Genomic DNA, 19,020 nt, shown 5'->3' on the forward strand with positions numbered 1-19,020 from the left:
TCATTAGCAATCAGCTAAATGGCCTCGGAGCAGACAGTGCCGGGCTGTCTGGGCAGCCCACACTTCTTCAGAGAAATCATATTACAAACGGCGAGGGTTTGCTGGGGATTCCCAAAAGTGCATCTTTGCACCCCAGCATGTCGGACACAGAATGCAACACAGCACTGATGCACACATCAAGAGGTGAGGTGTCACAAGTGCATATTTTAACATTTCAGAGACATTTTCTTGATAGAGTTTGTACTTAAATATGTATTTTAGGTAAAAGCAGATAGATGCTAAAACTTCTAGCTGACTAATAATCTTATTGAGGGTTAAAATGCTGAACACAGACTTCATTGTATAATTAAAAAAACAAAACCAAAATTCTCCAGCACTTGTGTTTTCTCTCTAAACCCCTGTTTACCATACCACCGGTAGCACACAGTAGGGAAAAAAAAAGAAAAAGAAAAAAAAAGAAAGAAAAAGAAAGAAAAAGAAAAAAAAGAAAGAAAAAGGAAAAAAAAAGAGGACCTTTCTGGGTTTGGCCATCTCTCTCTGAAATTAGAAAAAGGAAATTAAAAAAGGACAGATTTTTGCTCAAGTCAACATGTGAATGGCTTAGGCTGCTAAAGGCTGCTGCTAGGATGTTCCAATAGAGTAAAACAGATGCAAGGAAATTAAACATTGAAATTTCATATTTAAATCCAGTATCTCTTAACTCCTCTCTGGTTTTAGAGTTTAATGTTTTAAATATTTCATTAGTATGATTCCCAATTAATCTGGCTTGTCTCTGCAGAAAGCAAGGTATATATTCATGACTCAAGTTTAACCAAGAACATAGTGAACGTAGTCTTATGCAAAAAACATAACCACAGATGGAGAGATACGAAAAAGCTACCTGAAACCTGCTGCTTCTTCCCTACAAACTTATGCTCCCAGTGAAGTCTCCAAACTAATTGGAATTGATTTATTATGGATCAGGTACCTTATCAGGTGAAAAAAGAAATTACCATGGACAGTCAAAGGGTTGAGAGGTCAATACAGAATAGCAAAATCAATTTGCATTGATTAGACAAAAGGTCCATTTTACAGAGCCCAAAGGATTAACTTTTAAGCAAACATCTTTGAACTATAAGACAGCATTTGTGACTGAGAGGTATAAGCAGTGCAGCATTAGAAAACACTTAAGATATTTAAATAAGAAAATAATGCAAGCAATGGTTTAAGCTAGCTGGATGTTTATTTTTTATTATGAATCATCCCCAGGATTATTGTACAATTCACTTGAAAGCCCTATGGAAAGGATGCAATTGTTTCATTTATCCCGCGTGTCAATCTCCCCTTGTGTTTTCATTCAGGTAAGGTGACTAAACTTGGGAGAGTCACAGAGAAGGGAGAAAATTTGTGCAAAGGATTGCACTAATCCTGGTGTTGCTTGTGATGAAATATTTACTTTGCAAACGTAGCGTTTTACCACCAAAACCAATGAGAGTTTTTCCCCCCACTGTTGCAAAACAGTGTCTAAAACATTAAAAGGAAAGAGGATCCCTTCTGTGGGTCACTCCCTCCATTTTTTGTGGCCCCCAAAGCAGCACGGTGCCACAAGAAAGCCAGAAGAGCATCACTGCAACAAAAAAATAATAAACCCAAGATGAATATTCCTTACCTCCTCACAACTTAGTTTTCAAAGTTTATTCCAAGGAGACTATATTTCTTTGTCCCCTGTCTTGGACTTCTCCCATGACCAACCCCATATAAAACTTCAGAATGGGATTGCGGACCCAGCATATTTGCTGTGTGCTATCACTTGAAATGGTGTAAATACCAGCACTAATTCTTAACTGGGCTTCAGGAAAGCCTCCACTTTGGTACTTTCAAGCAGCCACCTTTGGCAGCAAGTGTTCTCCTTCCCTTGGTAACCCAGCACTGCTCTTACCTTCGATAGCAAGCATTGCTCTTAGCTCCCGGTTCAGCAGTTCATAGCGCCTTTCTAGGTCGTGTTCTTTTTCCCTAGGCAAGTTGCAAAAGTTCATCAATATGTTAATTACTAAATCATTAAACACTTAAAAGAACCTTTAACTCACATTGATTTTAGGACTCGCAACTGACTTTTCTCTTTAACTTTAAGCTACTCAAAACAAATGATACACAAACTTAAAACCTCACTCAGTAACGGGGCCTTTTCATTTTCTATAATGTCAGCTTTAATTCCACCAGTTTAACTCTATTGTGCTACAGGACATAATTATTTCATATTCATCCTTGGAGCGCCTGTTGTGGAATGTCCTAAGTATAAAACATTCCCCCAGATCTAATGAATGAATTCCAATATCAGCCTATTCACCAAGATAATATAACACTGGAAATATTATCCTATATACGTTTTGCCCTAATGAATAATGAAAATTAGACACGGGATTAGAAAGCTTAATATTTTGAAAGTAGAATCTTCTATCAAGTTCAGACACGGCAGGAAATTCGTGAGCACAGGCTCTTCCCAGGGAAGTATGCAGGCATCTACACTAGGTGGCATTACTGAAAGAAGTATCTGTGAAAGAAGCAACAGAATGCCTCTAAAAAACGAGCAGTCTGCTCCCTTCCTTGCCGGTGCTAGCGAAAAAAGTTCCTTTGTCCTTACTTCACAGTGCCGGTGGTATCATCACACCACGATAGCCACTAATATCCTTCCAGTAGTTGGGTGCAGCTGACCTAGCGAAAGGATTGAGGATTTCTGTGAAGCAGGGAGCAACTCAGATTTTGCTTCCTCTCAGAATAGGCTTCACCTGTCACGTCTGAGGCCCAATCCAAATCTATTTGTGCATTTCTAAAATGTAATTTTATTCTACTGTTGGGGCTTAAAAAATGTAGCTGTGCTTAATATTTCTTAGTTGTTTTTTTTTTTTTCACAGCTCTGGCTAATCTTGTGTCATTGCACGCTTTTCATTTTCAAGTCTGAAATATGAGAAAAACAAGTTACTTGATGTGTTCCACAAATCATCTATGCCACTCACTTTTGAGGGAACATTTTGAAGACTAATGGGAAGAATGCAAAAAAGTTTGGCATCTGTCTGTTGAGTATATATTCCAATAAATCCTCCTTTTGTAAACACACGTATCCATCCATACTTACAGAAGAGAAAGCTGGTTCATTCGTCTTATTAACGCATTCTTCTTATTAACCAGCATGAACCATTCCTGCATCATAGCTTCTTCTTCTTCTGTGTTTCTTCCTGCAATCAAAATAATTTCATTACTTATGTGGCATTTCACAAATTGAGCCACATATTTCACTTCAGGTTTTGGAGTATCACTCTCCAGTACCATCAAGAACTAACATCTCAAATGGTAAAAATACCATATGACTGCAAGTCCTGCTGCCCAATCCTGCTTACTCCATAAATAAAACTTTGAAAGCGGCCATACATTGTAGTGTTTTTTATCTCACTAATACCCTGACCTAAATAAACACCTTTTAAAAAGTACTGTATCTTTTAAATTCTCCTGAAAGAACTATATTGTTGAGATGTTCCCAATGAAAAAAAAACCCAAACCCTCGCTGCTAAAAGAAGTCTGGTCACCAGTGTCTTCCAAACACAAAAACAATCCTTGTGGGCAAAAGCCACTCCACCCATGTAAAGTCAGTGCAGTTCAGGATGACGTGGTAGGGATCAAAGGAGCTGCAGAGGAGATGGTAATCATGAACCTTTGGCCAAGGTGCGGGCACCTGCTCAGCTTCTCTGTGCTTATGGCTGCTCTTCCAGACAATAAGCTGGAAAGAGCTGCTCCTCTCCTAACCTGCAATCAAATGGAGCCCAAATAAAAACAATTTTGGGGTCCAGGTGCCTAAGGGTTCCCATGTGTGTATGCATGAACCAGCATTCCCTTTCCTAGCCCATGTCCATCATCGCCTTCCAGGTAGGATCAGGACCTTCCACAGCCTACCTGCAGGGAGTGCTACATTTCACCAGACCCTGTAAGACTCTAGTTACCACTTCTGCGCCATCAAGCCACATGGGGAAAAGGCAGATGAGGGTCTAGAAGGCTCCTGACTGTCCTTTGCAGGTAGCAGGGGTCGCTCAGCCAAATTCCACACTCTCTGAGCTTGGGGATTTGTAGAAACCTTATCAAATTCTTTTGTGGAGACTGGACTGCTGTGGTGACCTACCATTCTCATCTCTAAAGTCGAGCTCAGGAGCAAAGACTATATAGTCCTGATTGAATTATGAAACTCGCATATTTCTTATGGTAAAAATTGTTCTGGGAAGAAGCCTGGAATAGTGGGAAAGTAGCATAAGCTGGGACTTCTGAAGGAGTTCTCCCATCATTGATACTGCTTCACTGAGAGACTGTGGGCAGATCTCTGCATTCAAACACCTTGTGTGTAATACAGGGATAATCACCTGTACCTATCTTGCAAAGGTGCTAGAAGTTAATTCTTTGGTGTTTGTAAAAGGTTTTGAAATCTCACTCAGGGAAACTATCTTATTAACTTAAAACATAGGATCCCTAGTTGCAAAGAAGCAATTTCCAGCACCTGAAGCTGGAAAGACACCAGAAAAAATACTGTTTTGCTTTAAAAGAAAGCTTACAATTTCTGGGTGGGAGTGTTTGAAATGCTTGCACGTACGTGCCTGCCATATGCACGTTCACACCCCAACGCCATGGTAGTGTGCAAGCCCAGATCTGCACTGAGAGGCAGCTACTCCTCACCCAGCTATGACCCTGCTAAGTGCAAAGGAAGGCCTTCTCCAAACTGTTTGACTCCCTCTGCTGTGGTCTGTCGACTTGGTGCATCAACATAAGGGAAGGAAAAGGAGACAAACGGGGATGTGGGTCAGCTGGGAGTGGAGGTGGTGACCTACACAGTAAGAAAAAAGTTATGCCATTTGGTGTGTGCTGCTTTCTGATATGAGACATCCACTTATCATCCTGAGAAGCTCCTGGCTGATGAAATTGTTCCTTGGAAGGGTGCTTTTAGGGTACATGATTTGCTAGTGGTGAGACGGGAAGGGCAGAACTACTCAAAGTGGGGGTGGCCCCGCGGCCTTTTTCCAAGAAGAAACAGTACTGCCCAGCTCCTGGATGATGGAGCGATGAAGGAAGAAATTTGTCATGTAGAAATGCTTTCCCCCAAGACTTCCAGCTTGTGGTTTTGTGCAGAAAATACTACACCACAGCATTTACAATAATATTCAGCAGTTCACTACTCTCCTAAAGAGGATTAAAACTTGTTAAGTACACTTTGCTGTTAAGTCACAGATCAAAGGGTCTGCTCTTAGAAGTAGATGATAATCAATATAAGCAACCTTTCGTTGAAATGCAGCAAGTAGCTGCAATTTATTTGGGGGAGAGGGAAAGAAAAAGGGAGTAATTGCCTTTTTTATCCTTGCAAAATGACAAGTCTATTCTGTGATGCATGAGATTGCCACACTGCGGCGTAAAAAACGTTCTCACAGCTAGACATACGTGGCCATAGTAACATTTTCATCAATTTATGACATTAAATTTATTGGTTTTGGGGTCATCTGGGATCTCTGGCTAAAAGATGCCACTATAAATGCAAGCTTTTGCTGCATTTCAGTTTGCAAGCCTTGAAAAGAAATGAGACAGAAGTATTTCAAAGCAGGTTGACTCAACGGCAGATCTGAACTTGGATTTCATACCGTGCAATCTCAGAGTAAGAACACAAACTTCTTGCTTTTAATGCATTCCTCTCAAATAAAGTCAGTTGCAACATATTACAAGAAAAGATCGAGGTAAAGCTTGGAGCTGTCACCTAAGATCTGAACAGGTGCTTATTTTGATATTTCCATGCTGACACCGAAGCACACCCAATATCCATAGAATAGGCTGGTATAAAAGTGAGTTAACAAAGTCTTGATTGTTTTTTTTACGGAATTTTTAATCTGTTTTTGTATTCGCTTTGGACCCATGTGATGCCCTGACACCGGTCATGTGATACCGGCTGCGATAGGCACAAATCCCCAGGCAGCAACAAAAGAAGAAAGAGTAAAAAAGAAAAAGCTGAGAAAAAGCTTGCAATTTGGAAAAAGGCCAATAGTACCCTGGCAAAGGCCTTTTTGATCAGTGAAATGACACATGTGTGCAATATTAATAGCAGTCGATGTTGATATTTTATTTGTGGACCATCAACTTCAAAATTCTTGCACGTGGAGCAGAAACAGATTCTACCCAGGCAAACAAAATAAAGATGAACTCCCATATATATAAGAAATTTAAATAACTCTTTTCAGTAAATACACCACCACTAGAGCAATACTTTTTTTTTTTTTCCTTTGTTGGAAGGAACGTGGAACACTTTTCAGTAAAGAAAAACTGAGTGTTACTGCAGCGATATTGCAAGCTAAACTCACATTTACAATTTCTAAATAAAAAAAATTAGAAAAAGCCTTTCTTCAACAGTTTCACTCTGTAAAGCCCTGCTGCTGCTGGGGTTAGTTTAGCTTCCCCTTTCCAAGTGTAAAACAGGTATTTAATTTACTTGCTACAAATGCTTGAACATTAAAATTGGGAAAATATCAGTGTTATTCTCAGGGAAAAAAAAAGTACTGTACAGATTATTTAAATGAAGCAAAAAAATGTTTGAGAACAAATCAATTCCATGCATGGAAACCCCTTATCCGAGCCAGTACAAGATGATGAAAATCTATAAATAGCCCACAGATCTTAAACTTAAATTTTTTTCCATAATACATGCATTAGACTATTGTTTTCAATATAAAACAACAACAACAACAACAACAAAACCCTTTTAAAGCTAGTAAGTTGGACCATTACAAATTAATCCTGACTTTAATAACTGGTTAAAGACCCCTTCAGCTTTATAAGTAACAAAAAATATTAAAGCCTGTGATCACAGCGAGCTTTTCTCATTTCTCCTCTACCCATTTGTTATTTAATCCAATACTAGTAATCCAATTTGTCCATCAGACTTTTAAAGGGCAGAATGCAACTTCCCCAGCTTAGACACTTTTCAAAGTACAATATATTTTTCAAATGAATGCTGGATGTTTCATTTTTTCCCCAACTGTTCCTAGCTCTAATGTATGAGGAAAAAAAGAACAAGATGAACATTGTTCGTACTGATTAAGTAAGAGCTCATTAAAGAGCTGTCAGTGCCGTACTTTGAATATGCATGAAGCATATAATCAGATCTAGTACCGTCACTAGAGGAGAATACGGTAAGTACAAAGGATTGATTTAATTACTTAGAGTGGGCTGTGGTGGTAAAGCAGTCTTGTTAGCGCAAAAAGAAAAGGAGGTTGTATTCTGGCACGGTTAGGGGAAAAAGGCAGTTTTAGCTTCTGCCACAATACCTAATCTCAGGATAAAGCACTTTACATTGTAGCTTAAAATGAAGACTGTCAGTTTTCTAAAAAGACCAGAATTCATCTTATCTTGTATAACCTCACCTGGTTAAACTATCTGGCAGAACATATTTATTCTCTTTAACACGTAATTATGCTTATACCTTTTTATCCTATAGTTCAATAATGACTTCTGAAAACAGTCTTCAAATAAGAGCGAGTGGTGCTGCAAACATCATATGCATGCAAAATGCTCGGTAAGACATTTGAAAAATGCAGAACCAGAAACTAAGATGAAACAGTAAGTACACGCACCTTTATGTAAAAAGACAATACAGCTTTTAATGTCGGACTTTATTATTAGATAGGTTCTGAGGGGGATTCTGGTTAGGGTTTCTTGTTTCTCTATTTTTTTTTCTCCTCTTCTTTTCAGCTTTTTTTCCCATTTTTTTTTTTTTTTTTTTTTTTAATCAATATATTCTTGTTTTAGTCTTCCTTTAGGAATCCAGGGAAATTCTCTCACGTCAACTCACAGTACCGTTTTCTAATTTCATTGTCTGGTTTGAGTGCTGAAGGATACATGTTCTAGCCTTCTCTTCACCTGACATCTACCAGAGCCCTCCTCAGTGATTACGAACGAGCCCAGCACCAAGCCTGGGATAGCACAAGACACTGAATTCTGCCCTCAGATACAAGAAACTCCTATTGACTTCGGAGCTGTTATTCTGCACTGCAATAGCTCCTGCACAGGATTCAATCAAGGCTGCAGCATAAAGTTCTGTGATTTTGTCCCTTACTGTGACAAATTTTAATGATAGCCAAAATAATGATATCTAGAATCTTAACGATAGTGAAATAAAACAAAAACCCCACCCTAAACCCCTTTCTTTTCTCCTGTGGTTCATCACACATATTTAAATGCAATTTTCCTCACTGTTATTCAAAACCAACTTGAGCCAGTTTTCATCTACAATAATCAAGACTCACAAGCACTGCCATTTTTGAGAACAATAAAAGTGACTAGCTTATTTTAACATTGTAAAGCTTCCAGGCAGTCTTTTAAAAACATGTTTTCCTTTGCATTCTTTAGCACTTACACATCAATTTTTGTTTATACTACATGCTAATTATTTGTTAAATATTTAAATAATAAACATCTTGACAAATGTCTCTTCTGAATAATTCGAAAAAACAATTTCTATTTTTTTCCCCGTTCCTGCTAAAAATACTTCCAAACCCATCCCTTACGCTCAAGCAGCTATCAGTACTTGTATGTGCCATTAGACCCATTATTTTTAAGCCGTTTGGGCAGCTAGGCATTAGATAAACCCAATATGGATTAACATAGTAAAACTGTACATTGCTAAGAAAACACAGAAGAAAGTGCAATGAAACACCGTGAATACCACTTAAAAGGAAGAAAAAGCAGCAACATGCAGGGACAAGATCAGTTTACAGTGTAAACAGATGAACACAGTAACTCCTCCACACTTTATACCATCGTAAATCTGTCAAGATAAGCCAATAGATTAATTTTTTTTTTAAATCCTTAAATGTAAATGTATTTAACTGTTGTGCAAAAATGAATTACAACCTGTGGAAGACAAATAATAAAGGATTTCTATCAGCATCCCAAACGAGCTCATTCAGTCTGGCAAGAAATAACAGGTTTACATACATTTTGTATGCTGTCTTGAGCGGTAATTGTTTTTAAATTTTATTTGCACTGTGTATAGTCTTGTGTGCCATGGTGTCATGGTTAAACACAGAAACCTCCCCATGTCTCCCCAGTTACCTCAACAGAACTACATGAAAAACAACCTACTTAAGACAGAGCCCATTCTTAACCCATTTGCTGATGTTTACACAGAGTTTTAAAACAGAATAGAAAAAGCTTTCTTCACTCAACACACTTGGGTGAAGAGGCGAGCAGGAGAATGCCAGTGCATGTGAACTAGAGAGGGGCAAATAACGACAAAAACTGGCCAACTTTGCTCTGCTCCTCTTTCTGGGCTGTTTGTTAGTTGACAGAAGCTAGACGACCACTGAGAGCCATCCAAATGCCAGTAAAGGCAACAAATTTAATAGGAAGGTCTTTTGAAAATGTATCCTGCTGCCTTTATTTGCCTGCTGAAAAAAAAAATTGCATTCACCCAATCATGGGGATGAGTTTTTACGAGTTTTTGTATTAGGAGCGAGCAGACAGATTGGCTTGTTTACCTGAAGGAGAACATGAATAGCAAATAAAGGATAGTTCTAGGATGTGTTTCATCTTGTCTCATAAGAACCTGGGGAAATGCACTGAAATTGAAGGTGGTGTGTTTAAAACCGATAAAAAGAACGATCTTTCCTCGAAGCCCCATCATTTACCAGTAGAACTCATTGCCATGAGGCAATGTTGAAACTAAGAGAGCTCAGCAAGAATTAAAATCAAGTTGAATGTTGAAAATGGAAAGGCAAAACTGTAGCAATAAATATTCAAACAAACAAACAAAAATGAGATGTAGGAATTCGACCCTCCTGCTTTAGGACATGGGCTAACCTTTAACTTTTAGAGGTTAAATGAAATGTTCCCTGTGGCCATGTTAGCCTGTCACTGGTCCCTGCAGAATTTCTTGCCCCTGCCTGGGTTCAACTCATATCTGTTCCTGTACAGGACAATGTTCTGGACTAGACTGTGGGGCTGATCCGCAGCAGCAACTACAGCTTTACTGAAAGAAAACATGGGAAGGGACGAGAAACAGTGCTTGGGTGTTTTGGCTGACCAACCTCACGTCGCTAAAAAAGGTTGATGGAAGGTCTTGAACTCTTTGAAGTCCATGTTGGACATCCGACTGATTTTACTAGTCTTCTCATCTCGCTCACTGTGAACAGCTTATGCACAGACGAGCTCTTGTTTTTAATGCAAGTTACTGAATTTAACAAACTTAAGCAGAAAAGCCTGTATTCACAACAGATATTCTTTTTCAAGGAGAGTTACACAAGACCTACTGCAAAGTGTCTCCAACACAAAGCTATGGTGATGATTTTTAAATGGTAGTGATCCACAATTTTTCACTGAATGAAACTGAGGCGTTGTAAAAGAGACCTGTTTTCTGAAAAATCACCATACTCTGCTTTCAGAGGACCACCTTTGGTGGAAAAGCTCAGAATTTTGGTTAAAATCAGTTCCCAGTGTCAAAACAGAGCCTGCAGTAGGCATCCCGCAGCATGAATAGATGGTTTGCTCCACCTTAAGCTTCAAGCCTCCCATTTCAGATTACCATGCCCAGCCTTCCTCCTACTTATTTCTTTCACTGAACAAGAACCTCCTTGGTTATTAAAAATCACTGAAAATGAACAAGAATAGCCACAAAGAGATAAAGAGGATGGGACTGTTGTTTAGATGCTGCTGCAGAAGAGCTAGCTAGCAGATGAAGTCCTAGCACAATTTCCTGAGTCTCAACTGGATGGGAAAATGCCTGAGGAACATTAGAAAGGCAAATGCATGGCCACTAACTTGCTGTCTGAGAGCAGCTGAGAAGGAAACATTGATGTCCACACAATGGAGTCTCATAAAAGTAGGTAACGACTGCCAAGAATCTGCCAGGCAGAGCTACATTGCAGTGCCTTGTCAGACTACGTATTTCAGCCCCCAAAAGTACTGTAACCCTAATGAAATGGAGCTGCAGCCAAGGGAATGCTTTTATCACAAGCACATATTAAATTAGCTTAATATCAAGCAGGAAACTTGTTATTTCTTTGGTTTCTGAAACATAATAAATCAGAGAGGCTATTTAAAATTTTGAGAGCTGCGTAAACAGAAGGTCAGGGTTCTGACCACATCTCAGCGCGTGTGAGGATTTATTCTACCTGGAGTGAGACTGACTCACAGGAAGATAAACATTTGTGGCCTGCAGCCTTGGCAGCCTAAAATATCACAGGACCAAAACTTCCACAAAAGACAAATTGCCTGAAATATTGCTGATTTTCTCTACATGATGAGTCAACACAGTGACCACTAGAAAATAACAGAAAATCAACAGAAACAGAATGCCTGGGCTTGATAAAGATTACAAATATATTTTAAATGCGGGATCATCAATCCAAACCAAGAAAACACAGAGTTTCTGGCCCAAAATTCAGACAACAAGAGGTGAGATTCAACTGAAACATCTGGAGACATTCCTGTAAGAAAGTGATGCTTCCTGTCTTGGGGACAGTGCCTGCAGATATCATAGCATTGAGCAGAACCCACATTTATCCTTTATCACCCTCTGGTATTCTCTGCACCCAAATTTTCTCATGTAGCACAACTTCAGAAGAAGTACAGGCTTGGGAAAAGTATACACCAGACCTTTGCTTTCAGCACAGGAAACACAGACCATTAACTGATACACTTAAATCTTTGAAGCTACAGAAAAAACAGTAGTTCATGCTTGGAAATACACCAAGAAGGGGAGGATGGTCTGGCAGATGAACTATTCTGCTTGCATGTTGACAAGTAGAGTTGGATGCTTTAAGTGTCAGTAATTCCTCTATAGCTCATAACTACTCCATAAACCAGTTGCCTGTTTACTTCGCAAGTGATGGCTGGATAAGATTCTAAAGCAACAGGCCAGTTAGAAGTTGTTGAATTGTATTCCAGTAGAGCAGCATATTATCCCTTTTTTATCAAAAGTTGCCTTACTTCCTTCAGAACATATTGACGTGGAGCTGGGAAGGAACAGTGGACAGTATAAAAATGACTTCTTTCACAGACAAGGCTGAATTTAACCCAAGTGACTTCTTGAAGTGAGATGATGGCTGTGACTGAACGTGACCTTGTCCCAGTGTTAATGAAGACACCTGCTCTTATTGGGAATTGGCAGGTTGTCCTTCTGAGATCCAAAGTTTCCCAGTGCTAAACGGGCAAGTTTAGCTACGCTGAGGTGTCCTGAGGTCCTACAGTTTCCTGTTTTGACAGAAAAGGTGTTTTTGGTGGTAAATGGGAGAAAACCAAGAAAAAAATACAAGGGCTTTCTGCAGCTGCAGTGGCATCATGGGCTGGGAGCCCCAGGGTGACCAAGGTGCCTTCCTCCCTGCCTTCTCTTTACAGGCAAGCACTGATTGTAGAGAAAGCCAACTTCCAGGCATAAAGCCAAAGACTATGCCTACCACATGAAAGAGCATTTATACTGCAATACCACAAAGTAAGATGGAAATCAGTGAAAAGAAGCAAATGTCTGTTGGGTCTTGCAAGACTTCTGGAAGGCTTGCAAGTCTATTCATAGTGCCTAGGACTCTCCCAGAGTAGCCCCTGCTATGTGGGCAGCTCTGCACTTGGGCTCTCTTCCTCAAGCTAGCTTCAAGCACTTTGTTGACACGTTCTTTTAAGGCACTGATAAGGCTACAAGCCAAGGAAGTGCACGAAGAGGAGGTTGATTTATCGTTAAGTCCTCCCAGCCAATGGCAATTCTGGTTACTCTGAGAAAAAAAATAAATATGGTCATTGTTGCTGCTGAGCTGCTCTAATGATTTAATGAACTTGGCCTGGGAAGGCTGAAAGTGCACGCTGCTGGTCTTGGAAAGGTCTCCTCCTGGGAACTTCTGCCTGTCAATGCACAGATCTAAGACTGCAGAGATGAGGTGAATTACAGTCAGAACTGTGATCACTGAGGTTTAGCATGGTGTGTTCCTTCTGTGGCAGCCTCTCAGCTGTAGAAATACTGGTTATTAGGAAAAGTATGGCCAGATGGTTTTCCTTTATCAAAAAATCCTTTCACCAGAACTGCTAATGGGAAGAGATGGAGATTGAAGAGGAAAGACTTTGCCAGTAAGAGACTGTTGAGGCAACATGACAGAAAGGAAATTGGAGAAAGGTTGACAAGTATCAAGAAGTTCTCAGTCACTCAAAATGCATAATTCTGGCAGCAAGTTAAGATTCCTGAACGCTGGAGAGAGAAGCATTTTATCAAGTGCTTTATAATATTACTTTTTAAAAAAAAGCAGTAACTACCACTACATAGTTTTGTGAACTGCTATGTTACAATAAAAATCACTAACACTTCTGCTCGTGTCAAAATCCTTTTCTTCTGACCAACACAAATTGCTACTGGTAATACCTTTCTAAGCTCTTAATTGTTAGGTATTTCTAATGCCTCATAAACAAGCACCAGCAAAAACAAAAAACGGTGTCATATACATAATTAATGTATTCAGAATTTTTTCAAATTATTTCACTCAACCTTTTATGATAAATGTCAACAGGTAAATGTAAAAGATGTTGTTTTCAGTGGTACTTTTAAATTTTCTCTCTTGTCCGAGCATCCATTGCTCTAGCATGCTTTCTTTTGCTGTGCTTTGGCATGTGCATCTTCGGCTTTCACAATATGGCTGGACAACTCTCCACCACCTTGTGGTTTGGCAAGTTTGCAGTTCACCTGAGATTAATCACGCTGAGCTAAGCAAAACAGTGTATATAGAAAGCAAGGCTGGCAAACTGCCATAGAAGCCATGGTGTTATTAATTCATTCTTTCTGATTTACGTAAGCTACGGCAATATGAAGAGACCATGATGATTTCCCTACCCAGTTACCACTTCCTCCTTACGCATATGAACCGATATTTTTCATGCTGACTGCTTGCAAGTCTGAAGATGGTGACAAAACCGATTTTTAAATTGAACAAAACTGAAACATTCACCATTTTCCTCCCCATGCCCTGACGCTGGTGAATTCAAATCCGCATTTGTTGTTGAGAATTCCAAAGAGAATTGTGAATTCAATTGTTTTTAAAAGACAAAACTTGGCTCAGAGAGTAGGATGCCTCCTCCTAGCTTAAATCTCCCTCTCCCAGTGTAAATTTGTGCTACAGACAGGACAACTCCAGTAAGAAGCATTCAAGACAGTATAATACAGACTAGTAAATACAGCTTGATAATCAGGATTGTGAAGGTGCAGAGCACATAAGGGATTTATTTTTGATAGTGAACCTATATACATATACATCACCAATCCCCCATTGAGAAGCAGACCACTCCAAGTGATTAATACAGCTCAAGGGGGCAGATAGGAGATCAATGACAAAAATCACCTGGTAAGAAAAAAGTAAAAGGTATTGCATTAAAAGGGCTTTTACTTTGCATGTGAAACAATACTGAGAAACCTGTATTTTAGCACTTGTACTCAACAAGCACTCCAAAGTATGCAGGGATGAGAACAGAAACCCATCCTTTCTAATAATCTTGTGACAAAAGCTAAAAGACATCATCCTATTAACTAGTGATCTCAACTGCTAATGCAGAGTACTTCCTGGTGCCTTTTATGTAGAATGTCGCTATTAAAAAACCACTAAACATTCACTGTGAACAACACAGAATCATTCATCTTTTATCAGCATCTCTTGTTAGAGGAGTATGAGAGGGGCTGAAGGTGTCATTGATATTATAGAGTGGAAATTAATCAGAAATTTTTCTCATATTTTCCTCATCACACTCATTTACTTTTGTACAAATTTCCCCCTGCTAAAAAGTTCATACCCAGCCCCCTGTTGTACGCTTTTAAGTTGAGAATATTCAACGAGTGCGTCAACTGAAAGGCACCAGGTCCTAACACAAAAAGCATTCGAAATTCTCATTTAGTTGTCTTTATTTTGCTAGCGCCATGTGGTCCTTGAAGATGTAGAAAACACGGGAAGCCGAGTAAAGATCAGAGCAAGCTCATTAGCATTCTGACAAAATTGGAGTGGTGGAGATGTATAGTTTGCCTAGTTTGTCGTTTTGAAAGCTACCGGTGGTAAGCTTTCTATTTCATTGTGCTTTTGTCTTTTTTGGGGGTTTTCAACGCAGCGGGGTGGTTGTTAGCCTAGGTTTTCACAGTGCATTGTGGGAACCTTGCCTGCACATTCAGCCTATATAGTATCATTCGAGTTCAAGTCAAAAAGTTTGGGGTTTTTTCCTATTTATTTCATAATCACCCATGCTAATGCATAATTACTGTCTGGCTGTCAAAATCCATTGTGCCCGACACCTGGTTTATAAAGTTTTTTTTTTAAAAAATGCAAATAACATAAACTCCGAGCTGTATGTAAAAAAACCTTTTAAACATGTTGCTAGTTTACTTCAAAAGACAAGATAAGAAGAAATTAATTTAAATTCCACTGTTTACAATAAACTAGAAATGAATTTGAGACAGATCCAATTGATTAGAATTCAAAAGAGACTCTTCCACTGTATAAGATCACCAATTCTATTTCATAGCCTCCGGAAGGAAAGATGGGTTTATGCTCCAGAATTATGTAAATAATGAATTACCTCTTAGAAGACCTAAAGAAGTTATTACTCTGGTCACTTGATTATTTTTTTTTTTTTTAAACATAAGGCTCACTTTGAAGGGCTAAAAGGGCTACATTAATGCTGCTATTCGACATGAATGTTTCCAAGTTGCAGTGAAATGGATAAAGGTCTTTTTGGATGAATTTATCTGCTAAATCCTTGTGGTTGCCCTCCTATCTTGCATGATGACCCAAAAGAATGTCAACAGCTCATTTCCCAGAGAGCTGGAAAGAGTCACTATGCAAGTCATAATCTGCACGTTCTCAAAGAACCGTTTCAAACATTACATTTCACAAGCTGTTTAAAGAGATTTTTTTCCCCCCCTCTCATCTCCACTATCCTACCAGTACTTTGGACATCAGTGCCTCAGAAATGAGGGCTTTAACAAAGTTGAAACGTGATTTTTTTATGTATTGTGTTGATGGGTCATGCGTATGTGCACACATATACATGCACTGTGCAACATGTGAGCGCCCATGAATTCCCACACGCTTCAAATTCACATCGCTAAATTCTAGTCATACTATGACAGGGACATGTAAATGCTAAGAATTCAAGTCACCCCAAATTTACTTGTAGGCTTTTTTAATAGAATGTGTGTCAGGCTGCCAAAATTGCAGATATCCCTCTAGTAGGGAAGGATAAAACCCAGCTTGAAAGAAGTTACAATGGTTTAGATTCAGATACAGTAAATTTTACAATGGAGTGGGGATTAAAGATTTATTTACTTAGCAAGGGGGAAAGGATAAACAAATAGTAAGAGAAAGGGCCACTTTATACAAAACATTCAAAATTCTTTCTTTTTGTCATGCACTTGGATAGCATCATTATCATTGTCATCAAAACAGCCTTAGAGCTGCAGCCAGCCTCTGCTGATGGAGAAAAGCAAACAGTCAGGCCAAAAAGGGAACACTGGTCTTTAAAACAAAAAGAAGTACAAGCAGGTAAATGCCTGAGGACAGAAAGCTCTGAGATACCCCCATAGTAAAGGAGACTGACAGATTTTTTTTTCCATCGTATTTAAAATCTAATTTCACTCTATGCCCACGTGAAATACATGAAATTTCATCACAGGAGATGTTGCAATGTCTAAGCTATTTATGAAGAACTATATTCCCTTTCCAGCTAAACACAACCCCCCAGCCCTGAGAATTAAATAGCAGGAATTATTTTAAGCGCAACAAAAGGCAGAATTTTGCCAGCTCTGAGATGTCACCTTTATTTCAAATCTGCTTTTAATCACTCGGTTCCTTTTCACTCAGGTTCCAACTCCCAGCAGAGGCAAATAACCTGGAGACTGTTATCCACATGACAGTAAAGGAGACTGAATTATTTTCTATACTTTGCAATGTGCTTATAGCTGCAAAATTATTTATCTCCTTCACTGCATTCTGCTACGAAAGTTTCCTCCAGAAGAATCGCCGGGACCAGCCATATCAAATTAGAGGGCAGTCAGGAGTGTCTAAGTCCAGCTTTAAAACAAATATCCTAACAATTACTTAGCCATATGGAAAATAGGGTATGTCTTTCCTGAAAGCTTTTATACATTTTCTATCTCAAATTTCAACTTCATTAGAAACTATTTCTGACTAGCAAGCTGCAAGATTGCTAAATATCTAACTGTTAACTCACCATGAAGAAGGAGACTCTTTTGAATGGCAGAACTTTTCCAAGATGCAAATGAACAATAATCTAATTTCAAGAGTAAATTAACTGAAGGATTCATTTTAATATGTTTCAAAGTCTCCGAAATTAAGTGGCAGTTGCAACCTATGCGATACACACACATGTGCGCCCACACTCACGTATGCACGCTAACGCAGCACCCCCGCCATCCCCTGCTCCCATCTTCAGAAACCACATTGTACTTATGTTTAGGTTCCTATGACTTAAAGGCCAGATGTTTCACAAATGACCAACAATTGGAGGTTAGAATAAATTAATGACTGATTTCTGAGCTTTGATGGAATTAAGCATACTTCTTTTCTCAATGTGCCATGTGAATGTTCCCCCGTTAAACTTTTTTCTTTTTTTTTTTTCTTTTTTTTTTTTTTTTGACAAGTGAGGCCACCCGGCAGAAAACAACTGATGCAAAACCCAGGAGTAATCCCTCTGTTTAGTTCAACACTGTGGTTAGCCTTAACACTGCCTCTATTATCCAATGGATTTAGAGAAACTTTCATTTATTTGTTGGCCTCAGTCTTCCAACTTTGTTGCCTTCTTTAAAAGACCCCAAACCCATTCCTATGTAAATACATTTGCATAGGGCCACAATGAAACTTTCTGGGACTCAGACTGAACTTGCAGAACTAGGTAGTTGCACTGTGCATATTTGTGATCTACACATAAGTACTTTCACAAATACATATGAGTAAATGAAGCTGATGTCAACTCTCGCTACAGGAACGCCTGAAGTTCAAAAGAAATGCTCCATCGCAAACTACATGCCAAAGCCCCAGATTCTGAAACAACTGGCAGACACAGCACCCAAATGTGAAATTACAGTATTTATAATGAACAAAAAGTTCTTTTCATTTAGGAGCTGTTAAGATCAGCACTTACTTTACTGCAAAATGTCATCTCTCCTAACCTGTTTCAGTTGCGGTAGGACAACAGGATCCCTGTTGTAAAAGTGATGAGTCACGCTACTTGGTTTTTCTCTTATTTTTTTCTTGCTGCCTCAGTTTATAAAGAGTACCTAGGGTATAACGTGTTATTATATACTGTATACAATAGAGGCTTCTTGCAGCCAATTCGAATATAACACTTGGCATCCAACAAGTCTGTTAGGAAACAGCACTAGGATTAATCCCTGCAATTACAGCCCTCAAGAAATGTGGGTGGACACTCGGCACAATTTTGCCATTCCCACATACAAAATTCCAATACCTTAAAGGCTTATGTTCTGTCAGAGAGGCACGATGGACGTAAAGCATATACTAAAGACTGGTTTTGTAATTTCACTTGCAATGAGGACCGTGGGCCAGGAATTGCACCTGAATATATTCTCCTGGTATGCATTTAAGGAGATAACACCTTCTTCCAGGGGCTCAACATGGATATCTAACTCCTTGCTTTGCAGTATAGTTTGTTTTAATCCAGGTTAAAAAGCTTTGTATACATAACTTAAAGCTCTCCCCCATGTCACAGCATTATTCAAGTCCACCACTACAATGATTAAAAAAATAAAGCCAAATATATCAAACTTAATCACATACAAAAATGCACAATCCATTACAAAATGACTTGCATGTCTGGAAGCATGTTAATGAAAACACGGGCACAAATCATAAACCGATTCTGATTTACACTTTATTTCCCTTATTCCTGACTCTAGGGTGAGTCTCTGCTGCTCCGTGTAAATACCACATACAAACCCAATTTCTCTCGTCTTGGACTAAGCACATCAATACAAAA

General features: G+C 39.0%; 1 protein-coding gene across 11 annotated transcripts in view; it reads right to left on the reverse strand.

Moving 5' to 3' along the window:
- EHBP1 (EH domain binding protein 1) overlaps positions 1-19,020 on the reverse strand; it is a 219,885-nt gene that overhangs the window by 5,560 nt on the left and 195,305 nt on the right. For all 11 annotated transcript variants that reach the window (XM_054062090.1, XM_054062084.1, XM_054062083.1 and 8 more), the window contains 2 exons: positions 3,113-3,212; positions 1,919-1,992 (listed from right to left, as the gene is read on the reverse strand). In XM_054062090.1, coding sequence (XP_053918065.1) covers positions 1,919-1,992; positions 3,113-3,212 — 174 coding nt within the window. The remainder of the gene's footprint in view (positions 1-1,918; positions 1,993-3,112; positions 3,213-19,020) is intronic.

This window comes from Cuculus canorus, chromosome 3, assembly GCF_017976375.1.
Source record: "Cuculus canorus isolate bCucCan1 chromosome 3, bCucCan1.pri, whole genome shotgun sequence".
Classification (NCBI taxonomy): Eukaryota; Metazoa; Chordata; class Aves; order Cuculiformes; family Cuculidae; genus Cuculus; species Cuculus canorus.